The sequence below is a fragment of the Mustela erminea genome, chromosome 1 (genome assembly GCF_009829155.1).
Source record: "Mustela erminea isolate mMusErm1 chromosome 1, mMusErm1.Pri, whole genome shotgun sequence".
NCBI classification, from domain to species: Eukaryota; Metazoa; Chordata; class Mammalia; order Carnivora; family Mustelidae; genus Mustela; species Mustela erminea.
The window spans coordinates 56,639,292-56,660,001 of record NC_045614.1 but is presented as its reverse complement, the minus strand read 5'-3'; the positions used below and the strand labels follow the sequence as shown (position 1 = coordinate 56,660,001).

Genomic DNA, 20,710 nt, shown 5'->3' with positions numbered 1-20,710 from the left:
GGTCCCACCATCAGGGTGCTTACATGCCTTTCCTGGTGACTCTGTGCCCTCAGAGACCCAGGTGGAAGTTGCCAGGCCTCGTACAGGCAGCTCAGTATCCCCACTGCCAAATTCCGCTACTTGGAGCAGTTGGGAGTTCTGAGTCTCACTGGTTACATGACTCCCCAGGCCCATCCCTCAACCAGTTGCAGTGAAGGGGGGATGAGCTTTGTGGATGGGCTGGGAGTGGTCATGTGGCCATGCCCCCCTCACCATGGAGCTGGGTGCAGGAAGAACCCCCGCCCCGAATCCTCCCTCAGGCTGCTGGGGTTCCTGTTTCTAGAAGGGCCCTGTTAGGACATGGGATTCTTTTTTTCCTTCAGCTAGACCTCAGGCACTCATAGTTGAGTTAATTATACTCCTCAGCTAATAACACACTATTATCTTGGTCTCTGCGGGGTCCTGCTTTTATTTTATTGGTCGGTTTATTCCCATTATCTCTGTTCCCCGTGCCATTCCATTTGCCCACTATGGCAGACTTCCAGCTCTGCTCAGTGTGTATCTGTTTCCCTGTGTTTTGCAAATGGTGTGTTTTACTTTGGGCATGTGTATTTTTACTCCACATGAATGGTATTGGGCTAGCTTTTTCTATTTCTTACCTGTTCCACTTCGTGTTCTAGTTTCAAGGCCCATCCGTGTTGCTTTGTGCACAGCACATCATGGACTTAGCATTCTCTGGGGTCCTCACAGGGATGTGTCTGGCAGAGTCCCAGCAGGAAAGGGGATCGAGAGGAGTGGTTAATGAAGATACCTAGAAAAGAGATATGGGCAGAGTTGGGGGGAACTAGGGGACATGTTTGGAGTCATGGTTGTGGGTGGGGAGCCCTTAGCACCCTGGGCCTGCAGGGGCGGGGATGAAATCCTGAACACAGTAGGGTCATCCTACTGGAGTCCTAGCCATCGCTGGAGGGGGCAGCCATCACCAACCCCTGCCCTCGGGGGAAGGGGAGTGGGAGGCGGGGAATAGATACCACACCCTTTGATCTCCTATCAGTGGCTGGCATTGAGGGGTGCAGGATCCTCCGGGATGCAGGCTGGAGAGGTCAGCCTCCCAGGTGCAGAGCAGGGTGGAGGAGGAGGGCGGGGAGTGGATCTAGGACAGGGAACAGCATCAGGGCCTGCGCCTGCTAGGTCCCCACCTACCACTGGACGAGTACCCAGTGACCATTGTGGGCATGTGGATCTCTGTAGATTTCTTTGGATAGCTCACTTGGCAGGGGGGACGCAGCATGTGTGCATGGCATATGCTTGTGGACCTGCCTGTAGCCCTCTCCAAGGTGTCCACTCCCGTGGTCACATGGGGCAGTTGGCCTTGTCATAATCACAGTTTTGTTATTGTGAATGTACATACATTATTAGCCAGCTTGCCAGTGGGATGGGTGCAAGGCAGAAGCTGTGCAGGTTTAACTACCTTTCCCTGTTCCCTGGAAAGTTCCCACCTTGGGAATGTGTGACCCAGCCTGCCAGCACTGGGCAGCCTGGCAGGAGGTTCTTTGTTTGTGACCAGAGTCTGGCTGCTGGGGTTCCCCCCTGCAGGGAGGTCAGCCTCCATTTCTCAGCCCCTCCCCTTTGTGGCTCCTCTTTTTAGATTGCAAGGGGGGGATGTCTGCAGAAGCCAGATGTGAAGGGGGCCGCTTGCTGTGGGGGCCATGGGAAAATAGCAGCTGGAGTCTGAGAACCAGCGATGTTGAGATTGGGCCCTCCAACTTCTCACCTGTGTGTTTCCAGCCCCACTTGCTTATGTCCAATGACAGGGAGCTCACCTCTTCCCCCTAGCAGCCTGGTCTAATGCTTGACCTGGAGAGAGCTTTGCCCTTATGGAGCTCTGTGGAGATCTGTTCCCCTCAACCCTTCATACACACCTGTGGGTCCTGCCCTGCCCCGAGTGGCCATGGAGATGGACCCGGGCTTTCTGAATTGCTTTTCTCCAGGTGAGCCACCCTCAGAGGCCCAGGACCCTCCCCAGTGGGCCACCTTCTCTGAATATATCTGCGTTTGTCCCACCCTTCAGACAGCACCAGAAGGCTCTGGTGCAGTGTGTCATGCACCCTAGACTTCCATTTTTCTAGCTGGAGACCACAGTGGAGCTGGGGGGACCCTGAATTCAAGCACACCCAACCATGTGTAAGTCAGCGATAAGGCTACATAGGCTCTTGGGAGAGCAGGAGCCCATACCCCGTGTGATTATCTCAGTGTGGCTCAGGCTTGGTGGTTTTCAAGAGGAGTGAGAAATTTTCTCTTCTTTTTTAGAAACCTGAATTTTCATGTGAACATTTCCAGTTTGTAAAGGCTGGTTAACTAATTTAAGACTAAAACCCACTGTGTGGGACAAGCAAAACACAAGAGTTGGCTGACAAAACTCCAGAACCCGTAGGCCCTCTGTTGTGATCCGAGGTGTACCGGAGCCACTCCGTTGTACGCAAATGCAGAAACGAGGCTCAGAGAGGACAAGAGCCTTGTTCAGGGTTGCACAGCAGATGAGTACACAAAGCCAGGGCCCGATATTCTTTATGTTCCCCTGGGCCTCGGGTTAGGGTGATGGGTGAACCCAAGATCTAGAATCACCTAGATGCAGGCAGAATGTGATGCTTGGGGTGGGGAAGGTCCAAGGCCAGGGCACCCAGGGGGTTGAGAGGAACTAGGGGACCAACTTGTGGGAGAATGTGAGGTGGAATGGAGTGTGGCAGGGCTGACTGGGAACAAAGTTCCTCTGGGAGAAGGCTGCCAGCCTGTGGTGGGCATATTTGCATCTTGGGGATGCATTGTTAAAGGTTTGGCTCTTGGTTTGTAAAGGTTTCTTTTTCTTAAATGACACTATTTAGAGTGGACTCGGGCTGCTTTCGGGCCTTCATGTCCCACCATCTCCAAGTAGAGGGTCGTTGACCTGGTCAAGGGGGATCACAGGCCCCAATTCTCCTAGATGCCCACCAACCTACCTCCTGAGATGGCTTCTTAGCTGGGGGATGGGGAGGGTGTCCTTCCACATCTTTACGAAATTCATTTGGACTTTGCTTGGGCTTCTCAAATTTGACGTGTCCCAAACTGGGCTGCACATCCCTCTGATGAGGGAGCAGGAGGCTGACTGAGGACAAAGCAAAAGCTGGCACCTTGCACCCCCTCTCCACCCACTCCCCTCAGTAATATGTGTGACATTCCTCAGCCACCCCTGGCTGCCCTAAAGGAAAAGCAAATAGTTAACTTGCAGAGATCACAACCCTGCAAGCCAGGAGTCTCCCTTGGTTTACCAGTGTCCTAGAGATTTACAACAAAGAAGCTATCTAACAATAGCACAATTTCCAGAGGCAAATAACTCAAGCCCTAAATAAAGTTAAATTTCTTCTAAACCCAAATCTCACTAAAAAAGACGCTTGATAGCAGAAATGTGAATGGCTTGCCAAAAGACAACATTGATCTAGCAGCAAGACCTCCCGTCTCCCTGCACCTTGTAGGCCCTCTTTAGCATATGAAAGCTCCGTTGAAACCTCCCTTTTTCCTCACCTTCCCCCAACCGCAGGGTACATAACCTGCCATCCCTCACAACCCCGGGCAGCAGCTCTTTCTGCCCACGGGTCCTGTCCCTGTGCTTTAATAGACCACCATTTTGCACCAAAGATCTCTCAAGAATTCTTTCTTGGTCATCGGCTCTGGACCTTACCCCACCGAACCTCACCTAGGTTCTAGAACTTTAGCACCTCTGCAGGCCTTCCTTTGGCAGCCTCCCCTGCCTTGGGAAGCCAGAGCTCCATCCTTCCAGGTCCCTCGGCTCTCCCAGACTATGGTAGCCTTCTGCTGTTCCTCATCTCCCACCTGCTCATCCTGCCTCAGGCCTTTTACACTTGCTGTTCAGTGGCCTACAGATGGGCCTTTACCTCTAGATATTCACGTGGTTGTCTCCTTTGATTCACTCAGGTCTCAGATGAAGTGGCAGTTCCTTAGAGAAGCCTTGCTTGACCATCCTGGCTAAAATGGGCTTTCCCGCAGCCCTAGTCACTTCCTATTCCACTTCCTTGCTTTCTGTCATTTATTTCTCCATTGTCCTTGTTACTGCCGGGTATTCGTCATCTGCTGCTTTGCTGTGGGTGTATTACTTGCTTCCCCACATCAGAAACTCTGCACTGGTGGAATGGCCATGGAGCTGTCTTATTTTTGGAGGACCCCCCAATTCTAGAGGTGCATGGCACATAGGACCTGTTCAGTCCGTTCTGGTTGACTGGCTGGCAGAGGCCGACCTCCTTGTCTCGCTGTGCTGGGTGCTGAGTCACTGTCACTGCCCTCCTCGACTCAGGTCCCTTGCACTCCACTCCAGTCCTGTCTGCTAGCCCTGTCTGGGGCATTGCTTGGGCGAGGGGGTCGGGGCGGGGTGGATGCTTGAGCCTGAAGCCGCTTTCCTCTTGACACAGTGGTGACTCTGCTCCCTGCTCCCTCTCTCCTCTTCTCAGAAACTTTTATGAAGTTATTGTTACATTGTTTGAATGTTGAAATGTTTGAAATTATAATATTTATAGGTTTAAAATGACAAGTACTTAAAATGCTAGAGAAGCCACTTTATTGTTTTTTCTCCCCACCCCCACCCCCCTTTTTAGAAAGCCAGACAATTTTAGCAAAGCCACTGCAAACAATAGCTCAGCCTCACTGCGGTGGGTGGAGAAGTAGCCCGTGTCTGGGAAGGGAGGGCAGGGTGAGGGCGGTTCTCACTGGGATTGGGGCCCTTTCCCTGCTGGAGCAGGGAAGCCTCCACGGGGCTCGGGGCCATGGCGTGTTGGGGTCAGCTGCTCTCAGGTCCCATGGGCTTTGCAAAGGAAGAGCTGAGTGGGGTTGTGGAGGGCAGGGAGGGCATCTCCCAGGGCAGATGGGAGGTGAGGCTGGGTCTGGGGTGGGCCCAAAGAAACAAAGAGAAGGGGTAGAGAGTGGAGAGCTATTCCTGAGGGAGAGTGGACAGAACATGGGGGTGGGGTGTTAAGGAGAGCAGGTATCTAGAAAAGTTCTGGGAATGGTGGTAATGTTCATGGAGGGAGCTGAGGACATTAGCAGGAAGCCCCTTTGAGGCTAAGCTTGTAGTCCAAGGACGGGGGGTGTCTCCTGTCGGGCGGTGTTCCTGAGCCTTGCGGTCTGAGGGCTCCGGTGGGGGGCTTGGCTGGCTGCGCCGTGGCCTCAGATGGGGTTTGTTCCTGCCTATCATCTACCTGACCATATCCTCTGGCTGGCCGCCCAGCCTCTCAGTGGATGGCTGGGGATTGAGTGGGACTTCTGTGGGGAGAGAAATCGTTTGGGCGATCATGTGTGTGTGTGTGTGTGTGTGTGTGTGTGTGACTTCCTGTGGCGTCCTGGCATGTGGATGAGCCTATGTGTGAGACAGCGTGAGTAGCTGTGTATATGAGGGACCACGGTGTCTGTCACCAAGGGTGTGAGAGACCAGACATATGCCCTGAATGAGTGTGACTGAGTGAGGGTGCAAGGGTGCGTTTGGGGGTGCTGTGGGGCCGTGGGCAGGAGGCTTCCACTCAAAGGGCCTATGTCACAAGGCGGGGGGGTGGAGGGGTCAGCATCCCCAAGTTGGGGTCACATTAATGACTGTGCGCCAACACCTGGGGCACGTGAGCGATGGCGGTGCATCTGAGTGGACATATCCAGGAGCGTGCGCACGTACCGTCCAGTTGGGGGGGGCACTATCCTGCCACATGCGTGTGCTGTACTGGGGGCACTGTCCAGCTATGTGTGTGTACTGTACTGGGGGGGCTGTCCAGCCGCGTGTGTGGTGGCCCAGGGGCGCTGACAGCTGTTCTTTCCTGTTCCCGCAGAGCCTCGCAGCAGAGGAGGCGGTTCAACTGAAGGCAGCCCTTGAGCCGGCTGTGGGAGCATGGCGTGGCCCCGGGAGCCCGTGTTGGCCTGGCTGGCTGTGGTCTTGGCCATGGCCCTGGCCCTGGGCCCAAGGGCTGGCGCGGCGGCCCCGAGGCAGGACTGCACGGGCGTCGAGTGCCCACCGCTGGAGAACTGCATCGAGGAGGCACTGGAGCCGGGCGCCTGCTGCGCAGTGTGCGTGCAGCAGGGCTGTGCATGCGAGGGCTACCAGTACTATGACTGCCTGCAGGGTGGCTTCGTGCGCGGCCGCGTGCCCGCCGGCCAGTCCTACTTCGTGGACTTCGGCAGCACCGAGTGCTCCTGCCCACCGGGCGGTGGCAAGATTAGCTGCCAGTTCATGCTGTGTCCGGAGCTGCCCCCCAACTGCATTGAAGCTGTGGTGGCGGCCGACAGCTGCCCGCAGTGCGGCCAGGTGGGCTGCGTCCACGCTGGACGCAAGTATGCTGCCGGCCACACTGTCCACCTGCCGCCCTGCCGGGCCTGCCACTGTCCTGACACAGGAGGCGAGCTCATCTGCTACCAGCTCCCTGGCTGCCGTGGGGATGCTGGAGCTGTGCCTGCGGCTGCTGTGGGAAACTTCTCCGACACAGAAGAGGGGGACCCCGAGCGACACTATGAAGACCCCTACAGCTACGACCAGGAGGTGGTCGAGGCAGAAGCTGCAGCAGCCCTGGCGGCCGAGCTCCAGGCAGGTGCCGGGGGCCCGGCCGCTCTGGGAGGTGGCAGTCAGCCATCCTCTGCCCTCCAGGCCACCCCCTGGCCGGCCGCCCTCCCTAGGCCCACGGCAGCTGCTGCCCTAGGTCCCCCGGCCCCCATGCAAGCCAGGAGAGTGACAGAGGACAGCCATGGCGAAGGGCCGGAGAAGACCGAGGAATTGGTCATCAGGGAGCAGCCGGCAGCAAGTGGCCCCAGGGGGCTGGATGAACCACCCATTCCAGGCCCAACTGGGCCTGGTCTCCCTGTCCAAGAGGACAAGGCAGAGGCGAGGGCAGGGCCTGAAGAGAACTTAATCCCAGAAGCCCAGGCCACCCCTGACAGTGCTGGGCAGGAGGGAGCCGTGCCTGTTCTGGGGTCAAGCACGGCCAGTGTCCCCCCATCACAGGGCACACCGAACTCTCCTGGGGGCACGACGAAGCCCAGCATCCACACCATGCTGACCCTATCTCCCCAAGAGGCAGCCTGGGTCCCACCCACACAGGAAGTGCCCAAGCAGCCACCGGTTCTGCCCCATTCTCAGCCAGAGGAGGACACAGACCCCAACTCTGTTCATTCTATCCCCAGAGGTGACCATGAAGGTAAGAACCCATTCTAGTTCCTCCAGGGGCACTTAGCCCAGGGAAAGACAGCCGCAGGGCCCTGTTAGGGCCCCCAGCTCTGCAAAGTTGCCTGGGGCCAGGGAAGCTGGGTCTGTGGGGCCAGGCTACCCATGGTCAGCCCAACCCCCACACTATAAGGCAGAGGGCACTGAGATGGCGCTTTCTTCCCAGCTGCACTCCTGGGGACAGAACGGTGGGTAAGGGTGAGGTCCCTGTTGTGGTAGGTGCTGGGCTACCTGGTGGGGCTATGGTTGAAGGGCTCTTAGGTATACCTTCTCAGGGCTAGAGTTCCTCAAGGAAGGTTCCAGCTCGGGTATAGGTGGGGCCCACTGGGGTCCATGGGTGCCCTGGAAGGAAGTGAAAAGTTTCACAGACCTGGTCCAGCTCCATCCACCCCCTCCTGACAGTAGCCTCGGGTCATGGCTGTGTTCTTGGTCTCTGAGCTGATAGCAGAAGGGACATGGTCTCTCCTGGGGGCTCCCTGTGAGAGCCTAGGACCAGGGCTGCTATGCACGCCAGCCAGGGTTCCTGTTAACACACACGTCGTTCTTGTCCCTGCTCTGTGCTGCACCTGCCGGGGCTCCTACCTACTCAGAATAGAAGCCAAAGCTCTCTCCAGGATCACAGGCTCTGCCCTGGTCAGCCCGTGACCTCCTGGATCACCTCTCCATCACCCTTTTCTTAGTCTCTTCTGGCTTCTGTTAGAAAAATGCCAAAGACTGGGGGGCTTACCCCACAAGCATTTATTTCTTAAAGTTCTGGTGGCTGGGAAGGCCAAGATCAAGGTGCCGGCAGACCTGGTATCTGGTGAGAGCCCGCTTCCTGGTTTGCAGGTGGCCATCTGCTCATTGTGTCCTTGCATGAGAGATGAGGGCGCATCTCACTGAGATACACAGAGAGGGAGCAAGTTTTCTTGTGTCTCTGCTTGGAAGGGCACTGATCCCATCATGAGGGATCCACCCTCATGGCCTAATTATATCCCCAAAGGTTCATCTCCACATACCATCCCTATCAGGTTTTTTTTTTTTTTTTTTTAATTTTGTTTATTTATTTGAGAGAGAGCGCATGAGCAGGGCTGGGAGGGGCAGAAGGAGAGGGAGAAGATGAGTCTCCATTGAGCAGGGAGCCTGGTGCGGAGTTCCATCGCAGGTCCCCGGGATCATGACCTGAGCCAAAGGCAGATGCTTAACTGACTGCCTCCTGCCAATTTGGGTTTTAACATACAAAGTTGGAAGTGGGGCCTAAACACTCAGTCCCTATTGACCTGCTTAGCACTGGCTTCCTAGCCCCTTTCAGGTACCCTGAAGCTCCGGGGCCTTTGCACTTTACACCTCCTCTTGAAATGCTCTCTGAGGTGTCCATGTGGCTCATTCCTTCCCTCTATAAGCTCTCATTTCCAGGTCACCTCCCCAGAGAGTCCTTCTCTGAGCACCCAGTTAAAAGAGCACTCCACCTTCCTCTTATCCTGCTTTAATTCCTCCTAGCAATACCTCCTATGATAGCATGTAGTTGACTTGTTTAATGTTGTCACCCCTAGTAGAATGGTAGTGCCATGAATGGAGGGACCACATCTGTCATCTTCTCTGCTATACCTAAGGGCCTCTGGCAGGGCCTAGCAACACAGTTGGTGCTTGGTAAATAACAGGTAAATAAACGAGTGAATCAATGGGGGCTTATCCTTGGTCATCCTAGCTTCCTTGCCATCCTATGAACACCTTACACCGACATATCCCTTTTCTCCCACCTATTTGCTCACACTGTTCCCAGCCAGCTCAGGCAGCACCTCCTCTAGGAAGCCTTCCCTGAATCTTTATGCCTTGTCTGATGCCCTCACCACTAACCTTCTCCAGCTCCCTGCCTCACCTCTGAGGTACCCTAAGCAGTTGTCTGGTCGTCTAGACATCCCTCCCCATAGCTGAGAGTCTGTGTCTTGTTCAAGCTAATACCTAAACCTTCACTATAAACCTTCATTAGGCACTAACTGTGACTGGGCCCTAGTGGGCCCTGGGGAGGCAGAATTGGACCCCCATGGCCCATGTCTACAGACTGGGGGCTGTGAGGGAGGGATGTCTGGGTGGTGGGTGGGGAGGAGGGGATATGAGGGGGGTCCGGGATTTCTGCAGCATTCCCATATACCTACCTTGCTGCTGCCCACAGCTCTGTGGCCTTGGTCTCTTAACTGTCCTGGGCCCCGTTTTTCCCATCAGTCAAGTACTCCAGCCCTCATTGGACATAGACTGTGTGCAAAGCCTATACACATGTAGGGAGGGGTGAGACTGCAGGCTCCTCCCGACCTGGTGGGAGGATCAGCTCCCCCGACCCAGCCCAGGTGGTTCTCCTTCCAGCCCCATCATGGAGAGTGGGGCGCAGAACTCACCTTTGCCGAGTGAGCACCTCCTAGGTGCCAGACCCCATTTCTGATCCTTCCTACAAGCTGTGGAGGTGGGGGTTCTTCTTGAAAACCGAGCACATCAAGGTCAGAGAGGTGTGGCTTGTGTCCCCAGGTCACACAATGGGAGTTGGTGGGCTGGATCCAGGGCAGTGGGCTTCAGTGGAATCCTCCTTACCCAGCACTGAGCCTACAGGATGTGGGGAGGCTGCATGGGGTGTGGGGGGGTTAATGAAGTACATGTGTGCCCGGGGAGAGCTTGCAGGCCTGGCTTTGGAGTATGGCGCACGTAGTGTGTTTGGGTTGCTGCCTCTGAGGGGTTCCAAAATAGACACAACCCCCACCCCCCACCCCCGCCTCTCGCTCCAGAGGCCTCTCTGTGGTTCCAGGCCTTTGGAATCTTGGAGACTTACTTTGTTCTCAGGAGCCCTAGGTTTTTCTGTTTTGTTTTTGTTTTTTTCCCTCCTCTGCCCTGTGCTTTCTCAAATGGATCTTGGGGTGTGGCCTTTGATGAGGGCTGCCTTGGGGCAGGGGCCTCTGATGGGGTGTCCCCTCTCCCATCCAAGGGCTGTCCTGGCAGAGGGCCCAGCCCACGCAAATCCCGGAGATAATTAGCAGGGCACGGACAGGCAGCTGCATTTTTTGGTGTGCGAGGAAAGGAAGGTGTGGGAAGTTGGGAGCAGGGGGAACATGTCCTAGCCAGATAAACAAGGGCTGGCCTGCCACTGACCACCCCCGTCCATCTTTCCTCCCCTCCTCACCCTGGGACCAGCCATCCCCTGCCAGCTCATGAGCTCTGCTCCACTCCCTGCACAACTCAGGCTAGTGGCTTACCGTTCTGTGCCTCCTTTCCTCCATCCATCAGCAACGGGGAGGCTCCTGCTTCGTGGGGATGTCTTGAAGAGAGGAGCTGATTCATGTCCAGTGCTCGGCAGGAAGCTTAGCCCTTGCTGAGTAATTAAAAATGTTAGCTACTGGTTGTCACCCTCCACTCTTCATTCTACCTATTTATTTCCTCAACAGATGTCTGTGGCCTACCCTCTCTGCACTGGGGGCTGTGCCTGTGAATGAGGCCAGCACAGCCTCTCCCTTCCTGAGGTCTCCTGGGGGCAGGAGGGTGTTCAGTGGATAGGCACACACACACAGATTTCTTCGTGGCCATAAAGTAGTACACGCTGCCCAGGAAGTGTGGGTGGTGGGAAGCCTGATGGGTGGGGGCCAGGGGCCTGATGGAGCATCCTTTGGGAAGTGGGGACCTTCTGGGGGGGAGGGCAGGGGCATCTCAAGTGATAGAGGGGCCCTCAGTGCAGAGGAGCTGGGGAGGTAGCTCTGCCCTGCTTGCCAGTGGGGCCGGCGGAGAGGAGGACCGTGGAGCCGGAAATGACCCCCAGCTATGTTGCCATGGCAGCCCTGGGGCCTGAAGAAGGAGGTTTCCAGCCATTGCCCAGGACCGGCTGGGGTGGGGGTCTTGTCTCTGAGCCGGAGCTGTGCCAGGGATCCTGGCTGCCTCTGAGCATGTCCAGATGTGGCCTAATGGAAGCCATATGCCCGGCTCCCTGGGCTGGGGAGAAGGGGTCTGAAGTCTGTTGTCACTCGGGGGGCTTTGTGAGCATGCCCACCCCTTTTGCCACTGGACTGGCATGACCGAGGGAACCAGGGGACTGCTGGGCCCCAAGGGAGGGAGCCCTGGGGCAGGGTTGGCCCTCTGGAAGGCGGATTTTCTCCTTCCTGGGAAAGGCTCCAGCTGACCTCTGTGGGCCCCCCAGACCATGTGGCAGGTAAGGGGCCCCCTTCCTTGGGACCCATGTAACCAGGTTCTGCAGGGCAGGGGTCCTTGGATCCTCTGACATTCTGGCTAACAGAGAAACTTTAAAACTCAAGTAACTCTACCAAGTGCAGACATTGTCGTGCTTGCGTCTTGCGCGGGCACCATTATAAGCGTGCTGTGATAATTAACCCCTTTAATCCTCACCACCACCTCCTTGGTTTACAGCAGAGGAATCAGATCCTTTGTCTGAGAACACACGTGCGGGGAGTGGTGGATCCAGGTTTCCCTCGTATTTCTTCGTGTCTTCATCCCTGTCATTTCTGAGTGCCTGGTGTGTGTGGGCTATGACAGTGGCTGAATGTGCAGTGTGGAACAAAGCCTAGCCCAGTCCCTGCCCTCGGGGAGCTCACGGGTTAGTGGGGGACATAGCCCGGAGTCACGTGGGTGTGATGTTCTGAGCTGTGACCAGGGCTGAGAAAGGAGGTGGGTATGCTATCTAAACCTATCTCTCAGGGATCTGACTTCTGGGGATCAGGGAAGGCTTACTGGGGGAGGTGATGTTTGAGCATGAGGTCTTGTTGACTCCACGGCAGGTGGCAAGCAGAGAGGGAACAGTGCTCCGGGCAGAGGACACAGCACATGCAAGGGCCCTGTAGCTGGAGGGAGCGAATTAGATTGAAAGGAGGCTGTGCGGTTGGTATGAGGCTGGGGAGGGTATAGGGGCCACAGTGGTGTTGATCCTCAAGATGAAGATTTGGGTCTTTGTCCCAAAAGCAGTGGGGAGCCATTGAAGTTGTAAGGCAGGAGGCCAGTATGATCTTATCTGGTGACTCCCAGAGGGAGTGCTGCAGGAGAACAAAGGACTAGCAGTGGGCCTCTCCAACATCTGTGGGTTTCCAGCACCACTCCCAGTGCCTCCACCCCCCTTCCCAGAATCACCAGGCTGTGGCTGCTGGGACACAGGAGAGAGGGACTTGCCCAGATTCTCCTGTCCTCATTCCCCAGAGGATCCTTGCTCATCCTGCCCTCTCTTTTCCAGTCTTGGCCTGTGGGAGATTTTAACTTGTGTGGGGCCTAAGGGAACCAGGCTGGGATTCTGGACACCTGAGCCCCCAACCCATGCAACAGAATCACCTCCTACTAGAGCCCCAGGCTCCTGGAGCAGGCAGGGGATGGAGGCAGCCTGTGGAGGCTGTGGCAGGAGAGCTCACAGGAGGGCCTGGCCAGCCCTTCCTGGGCTCAACCCTAACCACAGGGGCTGGAAATGGGGTCTGTGACTGTTTCGGGCTGGGTGGGTCCTGTGGAGAGCAATAAGACAGGCAAACCGGGGGCCCTGGCTCCCCACATCCACAGTAAGACCCTGGTCTGAAGCCCCCCACTTGCTCGTTGTATGATCTGGGGCCCAGGACGTCACCCCTCTGAGCCTTCATTTCCTTCTTGGCCAGATGGCATGGTTGTGAGTGCCCAAGGCTGTAGTGCGAAGGAGCGTGTCAGGAGCGAGGCCTGCGTGGAGCGAGGACATGGGCCAGTGTCGCTTGCACTTGGGCCTGCTGTCCTGTTACGGCACACGTGGCTCTCCTCCTCCACCTGCGAGCTTCTTTCTGCAGAGCAGCGTTGTAAGCCGTAGAATTTTGCTGTGACTATTTTGAAATTAGAAGATTTCATGTAAATTTCAGCTCTCTGTCTTTCCTGGAAAATTGGCAGTTGTGGGCACAGCTGGCCCATGTGCTGCTGGCCATCGAGGTTGTTGAGCGGAGGCTCCCTGCCCTTTGGACTGCGTAGGTGCTCCGTGTTCTGTGGGGTTGGCTGTCCTCGGTTTCATCAGCGGTCTGGCCCTGGTTGGCAGCTGGGTTGGGTCCTATACTGGGGGTACCTGTCGGTGCATAGAGTTTTTACCCTGTGGTCTGTGTGGTCATTCTATTTTATGGAAGAGAAACTGGCTTTTCTGGAGGTCATCGGAGAGCCAGGCAGGGGGATGCAGGCTCCCAGTGGAGGGGTGGGCTCATGGCTCTCACAGGGGACCTGGAGCCATGAGTGGGTCTGAGTGGCCCTAGCTGGGCCCTCCCTGTGTTTACCTGCCCCAGACCATAGAGCACTTGGAAGAAATGGGGCAGGGGTCAAGGCTAGGCCTGTGGTAGTTTCTCTAAAACTATGTTATCTTTTTATTTTTCTTCTTCTCTTTTCTTTTCCCTCCCTCCCTCGCTGCTTCCCTCCTTCCCTTCCCTTCCGTCCGTCCGTCCTCCCTCCCTCCCTCTCTTTCCCTTTCAGAACAGGTGTACTGAGATACAGTCACCTACCATAAAGCCCCCCTTAAAGTGTATAATTCAGTAGCTTTTATCAGAGTTGTACCGACATCACTTGTGCCCAAGTTTAGAACGTTGTCATCACTCCCCAAAGAAACCCCACACCTGGTAGCAGCCACTTCCCCTTTCCTCCTTCTCCAGCCCCCAGCCACCACCAAGCTCCTCACTGTCTCTGTGGAGTCACATATTCTGGACATTCCCGGACACGAAGTCATGTAAGAGGTCGTCTTCAGGGACTGTCTTCTGTCACTTAGCATAATGCTTCCAAGGTTCGTCCGCATTGTGGCAGGCGTCACTACTTTGTGCCTTTCTCTGACTGAGTAGCTTTCCGTGTGGTGGTCGCACTTTGTTTTTCACCCATTCATCCACTGACGATTGAAGTGTTCGCACCTTCTGGCCCTCATGAGGACTGCTGACACTGACACTTGTGTACGTGCTTTCGTGCGGACAGAGGTTTCTGTTGCTCTTGGTAATATTCCCGGGAGTAGAGCTGCTGGGTCACCTGGTGACTGTATGTTTAATCACCAGATGAGCTGCCAGCCGGTTTCCCCAGCACCATTTGGCACTCCTGTCGACAGTGCATGAGGGTTCCGACTTTTCCACATCCTTGCCAACACTTGTTACTGTCTGCCTTTATGTTTTTTTTCCCCCCCAGGGGAGGGGAGGCGCAGAGGGCGAGAGTGAAGAGAATCGTAAGCAGACTCCATGCTTAGAGCTCCAGGGCAGAGCCCCATGCCTGGCTCCATCTCATGACCCTGAGATCCCGACCTGAGCCAAAATCAAGTCGGACGCTTAGCAGACTGAACCACTCAGGCACCCCTTGCTGCTGAGCCTTTTTGAGTATAGCCATCCTAGTGTCTGCGAAGTGGTTGGTATCCGACTTCAGTTCTGATTTGCATTTTTCTGACTTGTGATGTTGATCATCTGTCATGAGCTTCCTTTAAAAAATTCTAGAAAACACAAAACACACAAGCACACATTCCATTAGCCATTAAAGTGATGACATCGCCACAATGTCATGTTGTTTCTGGAAGATGCTGCCATATGCTCATGGGAGAAAAAGCATGAAGAAGGCAACTGATGTTGTTGTGTTGTTCTGAAAATAGTGCTGATCTCCTGGATGCCTGGAAAGACCTCAGGGATCCTCCAGGGCCTGGGACCACACTTGAGAACCACCAGTCAGTCCATAAATACTAGCATTTTATGCACACTATTCTGCCCTGTGCTTTTTTTCTCTGACAACATATCTTGGGACTCCTCCTTATCTTTATGCGGAGAGTTCCCTTACCAGCCAGCATGTCACTGTCCCCGTGTTCCGGCTTTTCTTTTTGGTCCCTACTGACAGATGTTCTAGTTGTTACTAGCCTTTTGCTGTTAAAAAGCAGTGTTCTAAGTGAATATCTTTATGCTGTGCCCTGGTACAGAGTGCTGGGTCAGTATGCATATGCATTTCTTTGTGTATTTTTTGTGAACTCATTGAAGTAAAATCAATAGAACTTACCAGAAGCATACGACTCAGTAACACATTTTCACAAATGGAACACACCCATGGGGCAGCCACTCGGATCACAAGCCAGGTCACCCCCTCAGTGCCTGTCCTGGGGAACCACTGCCCTGACTTCTAACAGCAGATGTTAGTTTTCTGTTCCTGGAGTTTTCTGAAGGGAACCAGAGGAGTCTGTTCTCTTTCACATCTGGCTTCTGAGGTTGGCCATGTTACCCACACTGGGGCTGGTCCTTTTGATTGCCAAGAGGTGCTCCGTCATATGGATGGACTCCAGTTTTGTTGTTTATTCTCCTGTGAAGGGGTGCTGGTGTTGTTTCCAGTCTAGGACCATCAGGAAGCATGTTTCTGTGCACCTGCTAGAACCAAGCTTTGGACGATCGCTGGCTCCAGTGTGCTCAGTGCTCAGCATGTTTATCCTCTCTGCAGACATCAGCTTGTCCTTTGAAAGCTGTGCCAGATTTTGGCCCATACCCGTAATACATGAGAATGCATTTCCTCATTATTGAACAAGTATTTATTGCATTATTCCAAGTGCTGGGGACAGAGCACCGTATCCAAAACCCATGGAATTCCCATCCCTTGTGGAGGGTCCACTCTGGCAGGCTTGGGAAGCACGCAGTCAGTCCCACGAATGTGTAAAATCTACGTGAGATGGTGCTGGGCGCTAAGGAGAAATTGAAGCAGGGTGCTATAAAATGTTCTCAGCATGGCGAGCCTTGGAGGGGGAAGATGGTGTCTCAGGGTGGTTTTTGTTAACACATGTGTTTAATTCTCCCCATCCCCGATTTTGGCCAAGGGTTCCCCAGCAAGTCTGGCCATGCTCCCACCAACACAGCATGGAGCTGCCACCTGGTCTTTCCGGCTCTCTTGCCAAACCTGTGCCAGTCCTTGTGCTTGGGACCCAACTTGGTCATGGCATGAATGATCTATTGCCATGGTAACATGAGCAGCAAGCCATCCCACAGTAAACTCTCATCACTGCCAAGTGCACGGGGCAGACAGGCTCTACTGTCCCGAGCTGGGATTGGGGGATGGCAGCTGGGCTCTTGCTTGTGAGTGTCTGTGGTCGGCTGGCAGCTCTGCCGGGGCTGGTGTGTGTGGGGCGGCCTCTTCCAGGATGGCTTATCTCTGCTCTCTGCTCTCTGACCTCTTCAAGCTGGTTTGCCCTGGCTTGTTCTCGCCCCAGAAACGGGGCTCTAGGTGAACGAAAAGAAGCACACAGGGTTCTTAGGCCTGGGTCCAGAACAACTAGCACTGTTTCTAATGCCCCATTTTGTAGCCGGACATTTGGGAGACCAGCCCAGGTTCAGAGGCTCCTCTTGCTGGGATTTGCTGGGAACTCATGTTGAAGGGTGTGCGTACAGGACGGGAGGAGAATTGGGACTGAGTCTGCTTCTGGTCCTGGGCTGGGTGCTCCATGGACCTCATTTCACTTAGGCCCCACACGACTTTACAGTGAGTCCCTTCCCACTGGGGTTGGGGGGTGGCTGAAATGCTGGCCTGGTCCGTGGCCCAGCAGCAAATAAGTGGTCTGAACCCGGGTCCGCTGATGCTTAGGGCATGTCTGGATTTCCTTCTTGCCTCCTTTGGTAGGCCTGGTACAGAACTCCCAAGGTTTGCACTGGCTCTGCCCCTCGATAGCTATGTAACCTTAGGCAAATCACGCTGTTGCTTGAGCCTCCGTTTTCTTGTCTGTAAAATGGGCTTTCTGAGGGCTCTTTTCTATAGCTCTGTTCTCAGTTTGAAGAAGGCTGGTGTTGGGCACCGGGTGCTGGGGTCTGTCTCCCAGCAAGTTTTGCTCACAGCTGGTGCCCTGGGTGCTGATTCCAGGCCTCGGGTCTCTGTCAGGAAGGCAATGGCCTTTGCGCTCTGGGCTGCCTCCTGTTTATACACTGAGCCCGAGACAGCAGATGAGACTGGCCTGAGGCCTAACCAAGCCCTTTGGCCTCCTGAGCCTTCCAGAATCCTTGGTGCCTCAGCGAACTGGAGCTGAGAGGTCTGTGCTCAGGGCTCTCCTGAGAGCAGTGTCAGCTTGTCTGCCTGCCAGTGCCTCCCCCAAGCCCGGCCAGGAGTTTGTGTCCTCTGTGTCCTTTGTCCCGCAGCATCTGGGGCCTTACAGAGGAAGCCTCTGTAGACCAAGGTTAGCATTATGTGGGCTGAGGTTCTTCTACAGGGCCCTCCTTGGGTCTACATACTGGGAAAATGGGCTCAGGGCCAGTGGCACTGAGGATAATAAGCCAGCTCAGTCCTCAGAGGGAAAATCCTTGGTGTGAATCCTGCCCCTCTATGTTGGCTGCGTGACCTCAGGCGGTTGACTCACTGAGCCTCAGTGTCCACATCTGTAAGATGGGAGAGTGACCTTACCACCGCAGGATTACGGAGAGGAGCAGCACTAGGAAGGTCAGCCACTTGGGACTGAGTTCCTGTCTTCCTGATGTCAGAGGGCCACTGCACCCTGGGGGCTGGGCCTGCAGACTTGCCTTTGTGCTTCAGTGAACAGATTGTGTCTTTTCTGTGGCCAGGAGCTGTCTCTGCTCGTGAAAAAGCCGAGGGGCCAGGCCTAGTTGGGTTGGGTGGGGGAATTCACATCCTGTGCCCCACCCCCGGCTGTCACTCTTAGCTGCCTCCAGATGGGCAGGACAGGGGTCCTCCCTGGCCCTTCCCTCCCCACTCCACACTTCTCTCCCAACACCTGCCAGCTGAGTCAGCAGACGCCCTGATCCTAAGGTCTTGTCTTCAGGGGCACAGCCTGACCGGGTGGCCGATATCCCAGAGACGGGGAGGAGGCGCCCTCCCTGGGTCTGCACATGGTCTCGTCTTTCACCCTCACGGGACTGGCCTGCGTCAGGAAGCGGTCATGATAAGGCAGTTGCTGTGCTGGTCACTTGACCTGTGTTGGTGTGTTGAGCCTCATGACACCCCCTCCCCGTCACTACAAGGGAGGTAACTGAGGCAGAGGGAAGTGAAGCGACTTGTCCAGGGTCACTGAGGGCGCTGATGAAGCCAGCAGACATTTGCCGACCACTGACTCTCAGCCTTTTGCTCTGACCACCCCGCTGGGTCTGCCCAGTTGCCTGGCATGAGCGTGTAGCTCCTGTGGCCAGCAGTCAGGGACTCCAGCACTGCCCGTGTCACAGATCCACATGGGGCACCAAGGACCCAGGGTGGGGTCTGCAGGCCCAAGCTCTGCCTGTGCCCTCAGCCCCAGGCACAGAGTTTTTGGAATCTCGGGTTCCCTGGGATACATGTGGGGAGGGTGGAGGAGGCTGAAGAGTGGAATCTGGTTGCAGGGAACTGCCCACCTGGGCGCAGAGAGCCCCTGGCTCCTGAGAGGGGGGTAGGAAGGGGGTGGAGAGTGACAGAAGATGTCTTGTTTCACTGGCAACCCCCCCCCCCCGCCATCTGCCCCACTCAGCCCCAACATGCTAATGGGCCCCGTGCTCGGAACCAGGAAGCAGAACACTCCCCATCCCCCAGCGTGGAGTGTGTGTACCTGCTGTCACAAGCAGACTTGTGGAACACACAGGATGGGGGAGCAAAGTCAGACGCTGGCAGTGGGGTAGCTGGAGGATAGGAGCCGCCGGCTGACGGGGCCACACAGGGGCTGTGCAGACCGTGGGACCAGGAAGGCGCCTGGAATGTGGGGGCAGCTGCTCCCCAGCTCTGATTGGTGCCCTGGGGCAGGGAGGCCCAGTGTGGCCTATAACTTCGGGTTTTCTAAAAGAAGCCAGGGATCTGGAATTTTCTATGAAATCTCCCAATTTGTAAATGTTGGCAGCTCATTCAGATACACTGAAGTACCAGTAAAGGAGGCAGGGAGTGCCAGTTCGCTGCCACAGTTCAGTCTCCCTACTCCTTCCCACCCCTAATTACCCAGCTGGGACCCGGAGGCCCAGAGGTGGGTGAGGGGCTGGCCAAAACCCCCGTGAGCTCAGAACATGGGCCCCCAGCCCTGACCTCCAGCCCAGTGTGCTTTTTTCCCAGACCTCCCTGCCCAGTGGAGTCAAAGCATCGGGAACAGATGGTCCTTGCAAAGGGTGACTGAAGAGTGTGTCGTGAAGAGGCCACAAGCACAGGTGTGGGCGGGGCTGGGGACCTGCAGAGACTGGTGTGGCGCTTGTGCTGGCAGCCATGGAAGGTGTTGCTCCTGGGCCTGGAGAGGAGCCTGGCAAGAGCTGGGGTTCAGGGGCTGTGGACTTTGGTCGAGGTGGCCACGCCTGCCTGGGGATCTGTGCTGCTGCCCCTTCTGCTCAGCTTCTGCCAGCAGAGAGCAGTGGGACGCAGGTGTGGGACAGATGGGGACAGGAGCAGGTTTTGTGGATGATGGCCATGTAGACTGTGGCTGGGGAGGGATTAGGATCTCTCCAGGATGCCTCACCTCCCAGGTTTGGTTTGGGGCTGTGCTTCCTGAGGGGGTGACCCCAAGTCTGTGGGCCAGGGCTACTCATGGTCTTTTTCTGGAGGGTTTGGAGCCGGTGGCTGATACTCAGGTAGAGACACAGCCTTGACAGTGACCATGAGCATCTGGCATGCCAGAGAGAGGTCTGGGCCAGAGGTGGAAACCTGATTAGAGGTCTGCTGGGTTTCTGTTTCTTCGCCCATTGAGTTTGCCCTGCTCAGCAGGTGGGCAGCAGGTGGGTGGGTGGGGAGGTGCCCAAGGAAGGCCTCATGATTCCCTGTCTGTCACCACATGACCCCTAAAGCCTGGATGTGGGACCAGATGGGCCAAGGGACTTGCCTGAGGTTGCTCTCCCATTGGAAGGACAGCAGGGTTCTGGTGGGGTTTTCTGGCTGGTACAGAGTGGCGGTGTCAGCCCACCTCTCTTGGGCCCCCGGGATGTGCTCATTGCCCACTGAATATTGAGTTATGGTGCAGGCTGCAGGGGACCAAGGACCAAGCTACTTGGGGGTTGGGGATAAATGTGGTAAAGGTCTGTGTGGGGTTGGGATCTGATGGGGCTGCAGTCCCACGTCACTTAAGAGAAATGCAAAGTCGCTGGGTGAAGTCACTGGAATTTGGCTCTGGAAGGGCCCCAGCCTGGTCCTGTGGTATCCCCCTTGGGAAAACTGAGAGCCTGAGGTCTCAGATTCCTGGCCCCTCCCCCTTGTCTGGTGACCCATCCCTGGGTACTCCCTGTCTCTTCCCTAGGCTGGACCTCTGTGTCAGCGTCACCACCTGGGGCTTTGCAGAAAACCTTGCTGGTGCCCTGTTCCTGTTTGCCTCAAAGAGGAGGAGGAAAAAAAAAATCCAATTTTTATGTGATGTTTTAATTTCTATAATTCTTTTTTTTTTTTAAGATTTTATTTATTTATTTGACAGAGAGAGATCACAAGTAGATGGAGAGGCAGGCAGAGAGAGAGAGAGGGAAGCAGGCTCCCTGCTGGGCAGAGAACCCGATGCGGGACTCGATCCCATGACCCTGAGATCATGACCTGAGCCGAAGGCGTGGTTTAACCCACTGAGCCACCCAGGCGCCCCTAATTTCTGTAATTCTTTAACCAATCCCTCTTTATTAAGGTGAAAAATAA

General features: G+C 55.5%; 1 protein-coding gene across 3 annotated transcripts in view; it reads left to right on the top strand.

The window, feature by feature from the left end:
- The window catches only part of FBLN2 (fibulin 2), an 83,818-nt gene that overhangs the window by 20,927 nt on the left and 42,181 nt on the right, over nt 1-20,710 (top strand). For all 3 annotated transcript variants that reach the window (XM_032331224.1, XM_032331848.1, XM_032332052.1), the window contains one exon: nt 5,838-7,193. In XM_032331224.1, the coding sequence (XP_032187115.1) occupies nt 5,897-7,193 (1,297 nt within the window). In that variant the 5' untranslated portion in view covers nt 5,838-5,896. The remainder of the gene's footprint in view (nt 1-5,837; nt 7,194-20,710) is intronic.